The sequence below is a fragment of the Hemicordylus capensis genome, chromosome 4 (genome assembly GCF_027244095.1).
Source record: "Hemicordylus capensis ecotype Gifberg chromosome 4, rHemCap1.1.pri, whole genome shotgun sequence".
Classification (NCBI taxonomy): Eukaryota; Metazoa; Chordata; class Lepidosauria; order Squamata; family Cordylidae; genus Hemicordylus; species Hemicordylus capensis.
Window position 1 is genome coordinate 78,433,734 of NC_069660.1, and position 13,383 is coordinate 78,447,116.

General features: G+C 44.1%; 1 protein-coding gene across 2 annotated transcripts in view; it reads left to right on the top strand.

Moving 5' to 3' along the window:
• The first annotated feature begins 730 nt into the window (after nucleotides 1–730).
• The window catches only part of CACNA1S (calcium voltage-gated channel subunit alpha1 S), an 86,210-nt gene continuing 73,557 nt past the window's right edge, over nucleotides 731–13,383 (top strand). Inside the window, exons 1-2 of one of the 2 annotated variants that reach the window (XM_053246523.1) lie at nucleotides 731–1,048; nucleotides 8,896–9,001. In XM_053246523.1, coding sequence (XP_053102498.1) covers nucleotides 885–1,048; nucleotides 8,896–9,001 — 270 coding nt within the window. In that variant the 5' untranslated portion in view covers nucleotides 731–884. The remainder of the gene's footprint in view (nucleotides 1,049–8,895; nucleotides 9,002–13,383) is intronic. The other variant, XM_053246525.1, reaches the window with a different exon arrangement.

The window sequence follows — 13,383 nt, forward strand, 5'->3', positions numbered from 1 at the left end:
AGCAGATGGGAAATAAAGGCAGCTCTGAACCACAGTTTGCCTGTTGTATGTCTGGAAGGTCAGACCATAGTTTGTGTTCTTAACTAAGGTTAGCACACACCATGTTTTATGCTATGTCTGAACATAGCCAGAGGCTCACTTCACACAAAATACCAGGTGTTGCATTGATGCTCGATGTGAGAGCCATACAAGACATTGTTTTTGTGCACATGGCCAGCAGCCAACACACGGTTTGCTCTATGCCGACACAAACAAACAACTTTGTGGCCTTGTATTTATTTATTTATTTATTTAATTTTTATACCGCCCTTCCTAATTTGGCTCAGGGTGTTGCAAAGATTCCTCCGGCCAAGCTGCTTCACAAAAACACCTTATTAAGTGAAGCAGCCATTATGTACTTGCAATGTCAAGCAAACGCCACATAGCTTGTTAATCATATGTTCAGGGAACATGGGGGTGGGATGGAAAGGAAAGGAATCTCTCCTTTGCTTGGATTGATGGGTTAGTTTGTAAGTCTGAAGCCCACCTCCCCATTCACATTCCTTCCCCTGACCTGGATTGGTAGCTCAAAAATGGCCATCAGTCAAGTATGGAGAAGCAACAGCTGCTGGGGCTCTTTTGCTGCCTCAGGAAATCTGACAGCCCTGGGAGCCAGGCTGCTGGCTAATTATAAACTCGTGCTTGGTGTATTTGTGTCGGTGGGAGTGTAATTTCCAACCCTGCAGCCCATCCTGTACTGAGAAGACTGGCTCAGGGGAAAGAGATCCAGTGGGGACTTCAGCCACCCTAGTGCTGGGAAAGGGGGCTTGCCTGTGGGGCGAAGAGGAGGAGGGGGGGCAAGGCAAGCCTGGCTGAAGTAGGCAACTGAAAGAGGGTGAGCCATCATGGAGCCCACTTCTGCCCAGGATGACAACCAGAAGAAAAAGCAACAGAAGGAGAAAGCTAAGAAAGCAGCACTGGAACTTCCCCCCAGACCTCCCCGGTCTCTGCTCTGCCTCACCCTCAATAACCCAGTGCGCAAGGCCTGCATTGCCCTTGTGGAATGGAAGTATCCTTTGGGAGAAATCGTAGGGAAACTCTAGGGAAACTTGCACATGGGCAGGAGCTCAGCAACTATCTGTAGAGAGCGGAGACCTGAAGGAAGCAAAGGCGAAGTGGAAGGAATGGGGAATGTTGGTTAACAATGGGACTCTTGTGGAAGTCAAAACTCTTCATAGCAGGGTTGTGCCCCCCCACCTTCCTCAGCGGTGCTGGAAAAGCAACTGATCTTGGCATTTATCTCTGTTCCTGCTAGAGAGGCACAGGGAGCAAGGAAGAACTTGAGAGAAAAAGCATTGTGTTGACCCTGATTTGAATTAACAGGTGGATGTGTGTCTGTTAGTGTGTGTCAGGAGTTATACTACAAATTCATGGATTAAGGATGGTGGTTTCTGACGGTTAGTAATATACAGTTCTTAAATCATTTCCCTAGAAGAGTAATGCATGCAAAGAACTGTATGGGTCTCGGCACAGAGCTGGGTGCATTTATGATGGTTATTTCATCTGGTTCCTCAATTGGAGTACAGTGAGTTCAGGAATAGTTTCCCCACCCCAGGCCTTGGAACGTTAAGGGTGTGATAATTGTGGTCAATGGGTGTTGAGCAGGACAGCCCAGGCCTTCTGCTACAAGGTCAAGACATTTTTCTGAGGATGCTGGGCAGATTAGTTTTGACTGATCACCATATTTGGTGTCAGGAAAGAATTTTCCCAGAGTCTGATTGGCTAACAGCCTTGTGAGGCTTTATTTTTTTTAAACCTATCCTGAAAATGTGCAACTTGACTCACTCGCTTGGGCCATCTAGATTGTTTTACCAAGCAATTTCTTGAATAACATAGGTATATCTGCTATGCAGTTACTTGTTGACTCGGGTTTTCTGCTTGTGGCATGCTAAAACCTGGACAGCATGGGTTAGTTTGTAAGGAAATAATGTGCGATGTATAATGAGTCTGGTTCCTGAAGGATACGCCCCTAAATCAAAGGTTTGGACTGGATGATCTTCAGGTGCCTTTGAGCCTTATGATTCATGCTGAAGCAAGTGTTGTAATTTAAAACAGATCATCATCAGTGTAAGAGAAGGCGAGTCATGATGGTATGGGTCAAAAGAAATGGGGCAAATTTATCAGTCTGATTATTTGTTTGTTTTTTGTTGCATTTTATACTGCTTTTCTGCCTTGCCAAAGGCACCCAAAGTGGTTTACAATATTAAATAGTGAAAAAATTATGTAAGTTTAAAAGCATTGTTGTCTCAGGCTGATGGTCTTCTCCGGAGCTGAGGACAAGAGCTCGCTAGCCTGGGTGCCTCCTTTCTTGCCTTCCTCTCAGGGCGCACTGGTCTTTCGGTACCCCTGGGAAGGTGGGGGGAGGGGCTGTCCCAACAGTCCTCACAGGCCAGAGCTGGTATAGGAGCTGATGTTATGCTTGCCCCTGGCCTGGGCGCTTCCTTTCTTGCCTTCCTCTCAGGGCACACTTGTTTAAATGGTGCAAATGGAAATAGGACAAAAATATTAACATTGGTTAAATGATGGACCAAAGAAGACTGAACTTTCTCTGGTGTTTCTTTTTTCAACTACTTTTGATTAGAAGGATAGTGTGGTGGCCCTTAGGCAGCAGTAAGGAGGTACCAAGGACACTAATCCCAGGTGCTGCTGTCTCTTCAGGTGTGGTGTGAGAGATTGGGGAAATTTTTCAATATTCCCTATAGATTCATATATTAATTTTGGGCCTACCATAGTCAGTCAGGAGCAGAGAATTGGACTTTGGTTGAAGGAAGGCAATGGATCAGCCCACTGTGTCAGTGGGGGCCAGGCATTTGGGAAGAACTACAATGGCACCACTGCTGAAAGGCTGCTGCCAACTGCTGCCTGATGACCCTGACAAGGATGGCCCAACAGGTTTACTTTGCAGCAGCAATGGACATGCCTTGCTTTCTGCACTGCCGTGACTGGAACAGCAGTACCACTTCCATTCCTCCAGATGCCTGGTCCCCAGATGTAGTGGATTGGGCACCTGGAAGAACTAAAATGGTACCATTGTCCAAGCCATAGTGCAAGTGAAAGCAAGAAGTGTCCATCACCACTGCCTAGTAAACCTGGCTGGGAGCAGTCAGCAGCAGTGGTGAAAGACTCCTCATTTTGTGCCACTATGGCTGGGGTAATGGCGCCATTTTAGTTTTCCTAGATGGCTAGCCACCCAACTCAGGGAGTAGGACATGTGATGCCCCTTCGTTCCAGCCACAGAGGTGCAAAGGACCCTCAATATTTGGTAGGTTGGACAGAAATCAGCCACATTGGGATGCTGGGCCGGCCCCTGGCATTTGCAGGAAGAGAGCTGGTCTTCTGGTATCAAGCACGCCTTGTCCCCTTAGCTAAACAGGGTCCACCCTGGTTGCCTATGAAAGGGAGACTAGAAGTGTGAGCACTGTAAGATATTCCTCTTAGGGGATGGAGCCGCTCTGGGAAGAGCATCTAGGTTCCAAGTTCCTTCCCTGGCATCTCCAAGATAGGGCTGAGAGAGATTCCTGCCTGCAACCTTGGAGAAGCCGCTGTCAGTCTGTGTAGACAATACTGAGCTAGATGGACCAATGATCTGAATCAGTATATGGCAGCTTCCTATGTTCCTATTTGCCCAACAGTACTGATGGCTGATGTCTATTAGCCCATTAATGGCATGTGCAATCGAGTCTTTCTAGCACTCACCTCCTTCTCCTTCTTCTTCCCTTTCTTTACTAATTATTTCCTTTCCTTGCCGCCATTTCCTTTTTTTCTGATCACCAAGTATTCTCAGAGAATTTCAAAGCACCTGTGCTTCTGCCCTAGTATTCACCATGTAGTAAGAGCTTTTGTGCTTATCGAAACCTGGGTTGTATCAAGAAAGAATTACTTCCGTGTTTTACCTTATAAGTTCACAGTCTTTGCTTATGTGCTAGTCAAAGGTCTTCAGATTTTTTCAGAACTAAAACAGCTGCTGAAATGGAAGAACCAGTTAATACTTTGCCCCGTCATCAGTTGTGAAGATAGCTTTCTATGTGTGCTTATTTAAAACATACATGCTTAACTAAAGCATCTACCTCTTCCTTGTCTGTGCTGAACATAGCCGCTTCAGAGGCCAGTCCTACACTTTAGAACTGATCTGTGGCTGCTGCCAGAAGTATCAGCCCTGCATCTCCTCTTTCTCTCTTCCCTGTAAGGCTGAATAAAACGAAATGCATAATGTGCCATTGCTTTGTAAGCTTCTCCACTGTCCCCCAAGTGACAGCCAGTGGGAAAATAACACAATGATGACATTACATCACACACTTTGCTTTACTGAATGTCAGCTGGGAAGAAAAGACTGAGGTGGGGATGCAAGGCCTTTGCTACACATTTATTTGCCTGTTTTATTTAGATACCACTTTTTAGGCAAAATATCCCAAAGCAGTTTACACGGGGTTGTAGCTAGGGGAGAGGTCCAGTGTTCGCCTCTCTCCCCAGCAGCCCCCCAGAGTGAGGGAGATAATGAAGACAATAGGGAGGGGTGGAGTGGGGGGGCCTCATGCAGACGTGCTTTCACCCATGGGGTGAAATTTGGGCCAAATTCCAGGGCCTCCATAGCCCCTGGGGCCCCCCAAATCCTCTTTAGTCTGTCCCAGGTGGTGTGGTCACCCAGCCAAGCATAGTTATGCTTAATTTTCAGGGGAGCAGGGCCTCCAAAGGCCTTTAGGTCCAGGGTCCAAAATTATCTAGGTGCACCTCTGCCCTCAGGACCTGCGGGACCCTGGTTCTCTGAACCCATCCACTCAATAATATCTACAACCCTGAGTTAAATAACAGTGGGGAAATGACTTGATTATCAAGCCAGAGGCTGCCAGTTCGAATCCCCACTGGTGAGTTTCCTAGACTATATCGGGCAGCAGCAATATAGGTTGATGCTGAAAGGCATCATCTCATACTGTGTGGGACATGGCAATGGTAAACCCCTCCTGTATTCTACCAAAGACAACCACGGGGTTCTGTGGTCGCCAGGAGTCAACACTGACTCGGCACACTTTATCTTTAAAGACAAAACCATCTATAAAACTGCAATAAATGGTAAAAGACAGAGGAGCAGCTATATTTTAAACATGTATGAAATAGCCATGTAGTGCCTTTTTATTTAACACACTAAATTGTATGGCAAATAAAAATGTCTTCACCTGGTGCTGAAAAGTGCCAGGCATAATAAACACCCACTTGGAAATTTCCCCCCTCCCTGTAATGGATTTGGTAAACTTCTGAAGCCTTTGACTATTCAAACAGGATTCATGGCCTGTGGTTCAATTGCGGCATTACTGGTTCTGTGTAAAGGCTATCAAGAAGATATTTGGTTTGTGTCTTGGTTAATATTGTTTAGTTGAATTTAAGAAGATTACTTATATGGTGTGATTTATGTATATGATGCTTTACGACGAATTGGAGGACAGGTCCTTGTCCTCAAGGAGCTTACAATCTAGATATTGATACAAGGGAGACAACAGAAGAACAGGGGAGAAATGGAGCCAGGAGTAAAGAGGGGACTGTTTCAGTTACATGCACTTAAGCCTAGTTACAGTAAGAATGGGAATTTCAGAAGTAGATCAGGTGCTTAGTTGCATTAGGGATGGGAAGTTTAGAGGTATGTTAGTTGATACCTCCAGTTGGACCAGCATCCGTTATTGATTGATTAAGTGCCCTCAAGTCGGTGTCGACTCTAACCTGAGTTTCATGAAGAGTTCTTCTGTGAAATATATTTTTCTCTGATAATTGGTAGGGAATAAGGAATTAGGAAAACAATAACTGCTGTTGCTGAGAACAGAGATTTCAGATAAAAGAATTAAGATACTCCTTGAGGCTATTCACGTGATTGCAGAAAATCTGGCTAGCCTCCGCTAGCCTGATTTTCTGCAACCGTGAGAACCACCGGGCTTGGCTGCGAGCCTGGTGGTTCTTGAGCAGGTAACCCGCTCAAGTAGCCCGCCCCTAAAACTGGGTTTGCGGGGCGAGCACTCCACAAACCCGATTTCTTTTAACGTGAGTATCCACGGTGCGGCTTCGCACTGCGGTTACTCATGAGTAAACCCCCAGTGGGAAGCTGAAAAGCAGCCTCCCGGCTCAGAGGTCTCTCCAGTATGCCCTGCGCTCTCGCGCAGGGCATACTGGAGCATCCAGGGGCCGTGCAGCCCCCGAACTCCCCAACCCCCGCCAGCTCCATCACAGAGCTGGCAGTCGTGTGGGTGGCCGATCCGGCCGCCCAGGGCTCCCGCCCTGATCGTCTGCGGGGAGAGCGGGCTTAGCCCGCTCTCCCTGCTGCGCTCCCCAAACCGGGTCTCACTAATCGTGAGACCCGGCTCCTTGTTAAACCATTTTTGTTGTTGAAAGAGTGCACATATTTAAAAGTTTTCATTAGGATTACTGAAGGGCACAGACCTGTGTCTGCATTTCTTCCTCAGATTATACTTGGTCTAATTTGCACTGCCATCTGTTCTCACTTTGAATATTATAGCACACCCAGAATCTCTTGTATGTGCATACAGGAAGACGTATGCACCCCTGCTAACTTGGCAAAGAGGTACCTTTTAATGTGGTGATTCTCTTTATTTAGCAGGGGGAGAGTAACTGGCCCTCTCCACCCCCAGCACAGTACCTCCAGTGTCTGTTGCTGGTGCCTATCTTATGTTTCATTTTAGACTGTGAGCCCTTTGGGGACAGGGTTCCATCTTATTTATGTATTATTTCTCTGTGTAAACCACCCTGAGCCATTTTTGGAAGGGTGGTATAGAAATCAAATAAATAAATAAATAAATAAATAAATAAATAAATAAATAAATAAATAAATAAAAGAAGAAGACACGTGGAAATGCATCATGGGTTTTGCAGTTCACTATAAACTGCAACCATAACTGTGGGGCAAACTATATTTGATGTGCACATGCATGTAACTAAGTGCTGACCTACCCTCAAAAGTAGCCTCAGGAAGTTGCAGTTTTGAGTGGAGGGGCAGTGCTGCTCAACCTTTTTCCTAATGGCCACTGGGCTGTTCAAAACAATCCCCAGACTTTTCCGTTGTGGGGCTTTCTGATGGGTGTTTACTGTACACATAGCTGGGACCCCAATGGTGTGAGAACTGCTTGGAGGGGAATAATACTGAGCAGAAAAACAGCTGGCGGGGGGCGGGGATTAAGTGAGACCTCACTGCTCAAATTCCCAGTCTCTAAAGGATGTTTTTAACAATAACAACAAATACCTAAAAGTTGGGGCTTTGTTGCATGTGTTTGCTGCACAGTAATGTGTGGTATTTGCACTACTCTGGACTACAAAAGCAATGATGCAAAATGACTATGATCAAAGTGCAATGCCCAAGAGCTTCTGAGGCCTGTATTATATAAGAGAAAGAAATAACAGTACAAATGGGAGTGAACTGAGCCTGACAGCCAAACATGTCTTCAGTAGAAAACCAAAATCCTAACAAAAGTAGACACATTTCGAGGTCCAGTTCCCTCTGAGGATTTTGCACATCCTGAGTTTGCATTCTGTTTTATCAGTACAAGGTATTGCCCCTATGGCAAATGTATACAGGACAAAACTTTACACAAGCACCAAACAATTTCTAGGAATTCCTTGTTGTCCCATTTTGATTTCCCATTCAACCACCAAACTTCACATTCCATACTCATTTTTGGCATTAAAGTTTGGGTTTGTCCCATTAGTTATATGTAGTGGTTGCCTAACTGAATACTTGTGTACCATGCTGGGACAAGTTAAGAAACCTGAGTGTGAAAGGACTCAGTGGGTCTTGCATTTGAAGGGTGGGGAGAAAACATTCCACCATTGGGAAGGTCAAGGGAGCTATCACTACTAGCAAGGAGCAGGACAGTGTGTGTGTATGAGAGAGAAAGACAGCCCTTTACATCAAGTTACATTGGTACACATCTCAAAGAACCTCACATGCCCCCAGAATGCTGGGTACCTTGTAACTAATTGTACAGCAGCCAGGAAATCATCTGTCATGACTTACTGGTGCTTTTGGCAGAGCTAGGAAAATACTCTCTCGTAGGAGTTTTGTCTGACTCTGGCTAGTGCATTAAATCCCAATGTGTAGTGGAGAACTGCATACCCACTCACCAGGGGAAGAGGGATTCACTGGAACATGGTGAGGATAAAGGAAGTGTTATTTCAGAGAATGTTTAAGTATGGTTAACTGACTGTACACACTGTAAAGTAAGTTTACTGTATGTAAACTTAAATACAGAGTTTTATGTAAATAGTTCAAAATATTCAAAGTTTTATTATTTTATGTTCAACATTCTATCCCCTTCTGTAAAATTATACTCAAGGTGGCAAATATAATAAAACTAAAATTATGCACCTAATATTCTCAATTAATTTAAAAACTACAGTAAAAAGAACAACACCCCACAGTCAGAATAAAAACAGCAGCAATCAGAAACCTATTTTTAAAAGGCAACACCTAAAAATTAGATAGGCCCTAGTTGCCATGAAAAGGTGAGCAACAACGGAGCCAGACAGTCATTTTTTGGATAGATCATTCCACTATCTTGGTGCTACTACAGAAAAGGCCATGCTTCTCATGCCCACCTATCCTATTTCCAATAGCAGAGGGCACAAAGAGAGGTTTCAGTAGAAGATTTTACAGGCTGGGCAATTTCATATGGGTGGAGACAATAGTTATAGTAACTTTCTTCAGATTTTCTGCCTGTGCTTTCTATTGTGAGATTGCCTTTCAGTATCCTCATTAAATAGCATTTGATAGTAACACAAACCCTTTTTAATGGGTTTCCATTCAACTGTTCCTGCTCCTGCCACAATATTTTTCGATATGCTTTTCTTTAACAAGATTCTCAGGCCCTTCGAGATCATCATCCTACTAACTATCTTTGCCAATTGTGTGGCACTGGCTATCTACCTGCCCATGCCTGAAGATGATACCAACAAAGTCAACACTAGACTGGTAAGACCTTGTTCTTTCTTGATTCTCTGAATGCTCACCAAAGTGACCCCGCCCCTACCTAAACTACTTACTTCAGTAACTTATGCTTCCACCTAGCTTAATAATGATTGCTGGAATATCATCAGCCCAAGGCAACATCAGGAAAATTACCCTGGCCCTAAAATGTTTCAACATGTAAAATCTGAAACACCGAACAGTTCAAATCAATTGGTGCATTCAGATATGTTTAATCAGTTATACCCTTGACTATATGTACCTAAATAAATAATCCAAATTCCACACTAAGGAATCTATATTTTATGTTCCACCAGTTGTAGTTTCGTATTGTTTGTATGCAACCCACGTGTATAATTATTACACTTTGCAAGGGACACATAGGCATGCTAATTCCTGCATGGAAATGTCTTTTGCATTTGGTGCATTTGATCATGTGAGAAACATCACTGAAATTGCAGAGGGTAGAAGTGGCATAGAGATTTGGATTAGCTATCTACATCTTGAATCAGGGGACAGCAGTTATGGGAGAGGAGATGCTTTGTGGGGACCTGATGTTCTCATCTGCCTGTCTGTTGGAAATCTTACCAATCTGTCTTTTTCCGATTTCACTGCACACACAAGCACTTTTCCACTGCTCAGATGTTTTTAAAATTTTGTCTACAAGTTTGGGAGGAAGAGCAACTTCAGACATCACTTTATGGTCCAGAAACAGGATGCCCCATACTTCCCTTTCCTTCTCAGAAGATCACGTCCAAAAGACAATCTTTGTAGTTCCCCTACGCACTAGAAATATGTGCATCTCCCAGATGTATTTTAGAGAGATGATCTGGATGGTTTCGTTAGTAAGCAGCAGTCTTTCCCATCAGGTTGGAACCATAAAAAGGGTTGTTTTCTCTGGGAATATTATTTCAAAATGATAGTCCACTCCAAAGAGCAAAACAGATCTGAAAATCTGAATAGCTTTATCATTAAGGCCCGTGTAAATGCTGGATTCCTCATATTTGCAGGAGCAACTTCAAAGGAAAGAAACGTTATCCATTATTGGGTCATAGCCCTAGTTTGCCTCCTCTGCCATCTTGGATTCTATGGCAGGAGATAATAATCAAGCAGAACATGTGGCAGAGAGAGAAAATGAAGTGGCTTTCACAGCCAAATGGTTGCACACAGGCCACTTCAGGCAGGCTCAGTGAAACTTCAATTCAAAGATCCACAATCAGGCTCAAAGGCGTGTTGGATATATTTAAAAAATAAATTGCAAAAACAAAGGAGGATATTTTAAAGAACATTTGGTTTTGGTTCCTTTTTAAAAACTCCTAACAGTCAAGAGTCAACCTTTCTCCAACAATTGGAGTGACATGCATTATAGAGGAATAATCCCATGTGGTCTGCAGCACAGGGCTCAACCCCTCGCTAAATGGTGCAGCTGGCTGCGAAAAGAATCCAGCCTCTTCTGCAGGCTTTCTGACTGACATTCTCTTGGATGGAGTTGGTAGATGCCATCCGGCACAAAAGTTCTGTTTTTAAGGGCTATCATAAGAACAGCCCTGCTGGATCAGGCCCAAGGCCTATCTAGTCCAGCATCCTGTTACACACAGTGGCCCACCAGATGCCTCTGGGAAGCCCATAGGCAAGAAGTGAGGGCATGCCCTCTCTCTTGCTGTTGCTCCACTGCAACTGGTATTGAGAGGCATTTTGCCTCTTAGGCTGGAGGTGGCCTATAGCCACCAGCCTAGTACCACTGATAGACCTGTCCTCCGTCAAACCCCCTTCTAAAGCCACCCAAACTAGTGGCTGTCACCACCTCCCATGACAAAGAATTCCATAGATTAATTATGTGCTGTGTAAAAAAGTACCTCCTCATAATGACATAAGAAGCTCTGAAGCAGGGAGGTGTTGTGCTTCAGTGTCCAGCAGTGTGGTATCTGTCAAACCTCTCTATGCTATGCAAGCTATTAAAGGCATAGGAGATCTGTTCATGACAACCCTATCAGTAACCCAGGCACAAGGGCCAAATTAGGATCCATTGAGTTACTGGGAGGGTTGTCTCAGAGACCTTAAAACAGGGGTTCTTAACCTGAGGCCCATATACCTCCTGGGGCTCCATGGGTAGGTTCAGGTGGTCTGTGGAAAATCTTTGCTGCAGTGAATTTAATTTGCTTCCTGGTGAGCCAGAATAAAGTTCTTGAAAATATTGCCAATATGTTATTGTCAAAATAACTATCATGGGTACTTATTTCCCCACTCTGTTTTTTACTGGAGCCTTAAGAAGATATAGAAATGGGGTGGAGACATTTCTTGAGGAAGTGGGGAGGAGGGCTGGTGTAAAAATATAACCCCTGCCTTAAAGAAAGAGGAGCCTTGCTCTGGGTGGCATTTGGCAGCTCCAGCTATTTAGGAAACCATATTAAATTGGGGGAGGGAAGAGGGAAACCACCCACACATATTCCTTAAGGGCTACTAAATGGATATTTTACAGGGAATGAATGCCAAAATAAATAAATAAAGATACGTCTCTCTAATCTCTGCTTCATTCTAAAACATGCAAAGTCTAACAGGGAAGACGCCCTGCCAACCGAGTTTAGAGTGATGGACAGTTACAGCTGTGAGTGAGAGACTGGCAACAGAAGCCTCTGATGTGAACTATGGGGGGGGGGGGGGACACAACCACAGTAACTATTCTAAGCGGTGACAGCCAAAGGTTGGTAGCCATCTTGACAGTTGAGTCAGCTGCAGCCCTAAGCAGCCGAGAATGGACTAAGCCTAAAGCTCCTTGGAGGCCTCTTTGCCCCAGTGGTGCTTAAAGAGCTTCCCTTGCTCTTTTTCCCTTGTTAGATGACATCCTTCATGCCACAAAGTCCTAGCAGGAATATAGAGCGGTTTCAACAGAGTGTTGAAGCAGGGAAACCTTTCTCAAAAGAAACTAGAGTCCATTTGTTCCCCTGTAAGAACCCAAAATCAGATTCATATTGCTCCCGCAAAGATTAGAAGGCAGGCTATTTTGTTGTTATGATTTGTTGGCAACCAAGATGGGATACATGGCTGGAAAGAAACATGTGGAGAATCCAGAAGAGTCAAATTTGCTAATGTGAACATCTCATGTCTAGAGTAATAAGGATCCAAGTCCTGCAATGGGTTGTCTCATTGCATGACCTGTACTGCATACAGTTCTGGTCACCATATCTTAAGAACAACATTATAGAACTGGGAAAGGTACAGAAGAGGCTTTTAATTAAATACTGTTTTAATAGTTTGATTATTAATAGTTTTAACATTTTAAATTTTTGTAATGTTTTCACCTTTTTATTTGTTGTTTTTATTGTTTTGTTGTAAACCACCCAGAGACTTGCATTTTGGACAGTATACAAATATGTTAAATAAATAAAAATAAATAAGAAGAGGGCAACCAAGATGATCAGGGGCTGGAGCACCTTCCTTATGAGGCAAGGCTACAACATCTGTGGCTTTTTAGTTTAGAAAAAAGATGACTGCGTGGAGAACATAAGAACAGCCCTGCTGGATCAGGCCCAAGGCCCATCTAGTCCAACATTCTATTTCATACAATGTCCCACCAGGAGACATGATAGAGGTCTATAAAATCATGCATGGTGTGGAGAAAGTGAATAGAGAGAAGTTTTTCTCCCTCTCTCACAACATTAGAACCAGGGGTCATCCCATGAAACTGATTATCCAGAAATTTAGGACATACAAAAGCAAGTACTTTTTCACACAACGCATAATCAACTTATGGAATTCTCTGCCACAAGATGTGGTAATAGCCAGCAGCCTGGATGGCTTTAAGTGGGGTTTAGATAAATTCATGGAGGAGAGGTCTATCAATGGCTACTAGTCTTAGGGCTATAGGCCACCTCCAGCCTCAGAGACAAGATGCCACTATGTAACAGCTGCAGGGCAGCAACAGCAGGAGAGAGGACATGCCCTCCTCAGCTCTTGCCTGTGGGCTCCCTAGAGGCATCTGGTGGGCCACTGTGTGAAACAGGATGGTGGACTAGCAGGGCTTTTCTTATGTCCCTTGTCCAGCATGGTGAAGAAAGGGCTTCTTCATCACTTGTGGTTCTTTCTCTCTCTGATTCTTCTTTAGCCCTCATGCACACTAAAAAAAAATTCAAGCCATCCAGGAAAATCGCAGCTATGCAATCTAGCCTGTACTGACCTTTGTTTCTGATCACATGGCACTTTTCATTAGGGCTTATTTGTACTTCTAACTGCCACAGGATAGTGATATACTTTCTTATTTTCTCAGTGATAATTGGTCTCAGTCACTTCCCATTTGAAAGGGGCAGTGAGAAAATTACAAACCCTTTCCCCATGGCTGATCTGCTCCTCACAATTATATCTGTTTACTGTTATAAAGGCTCTATAACTCT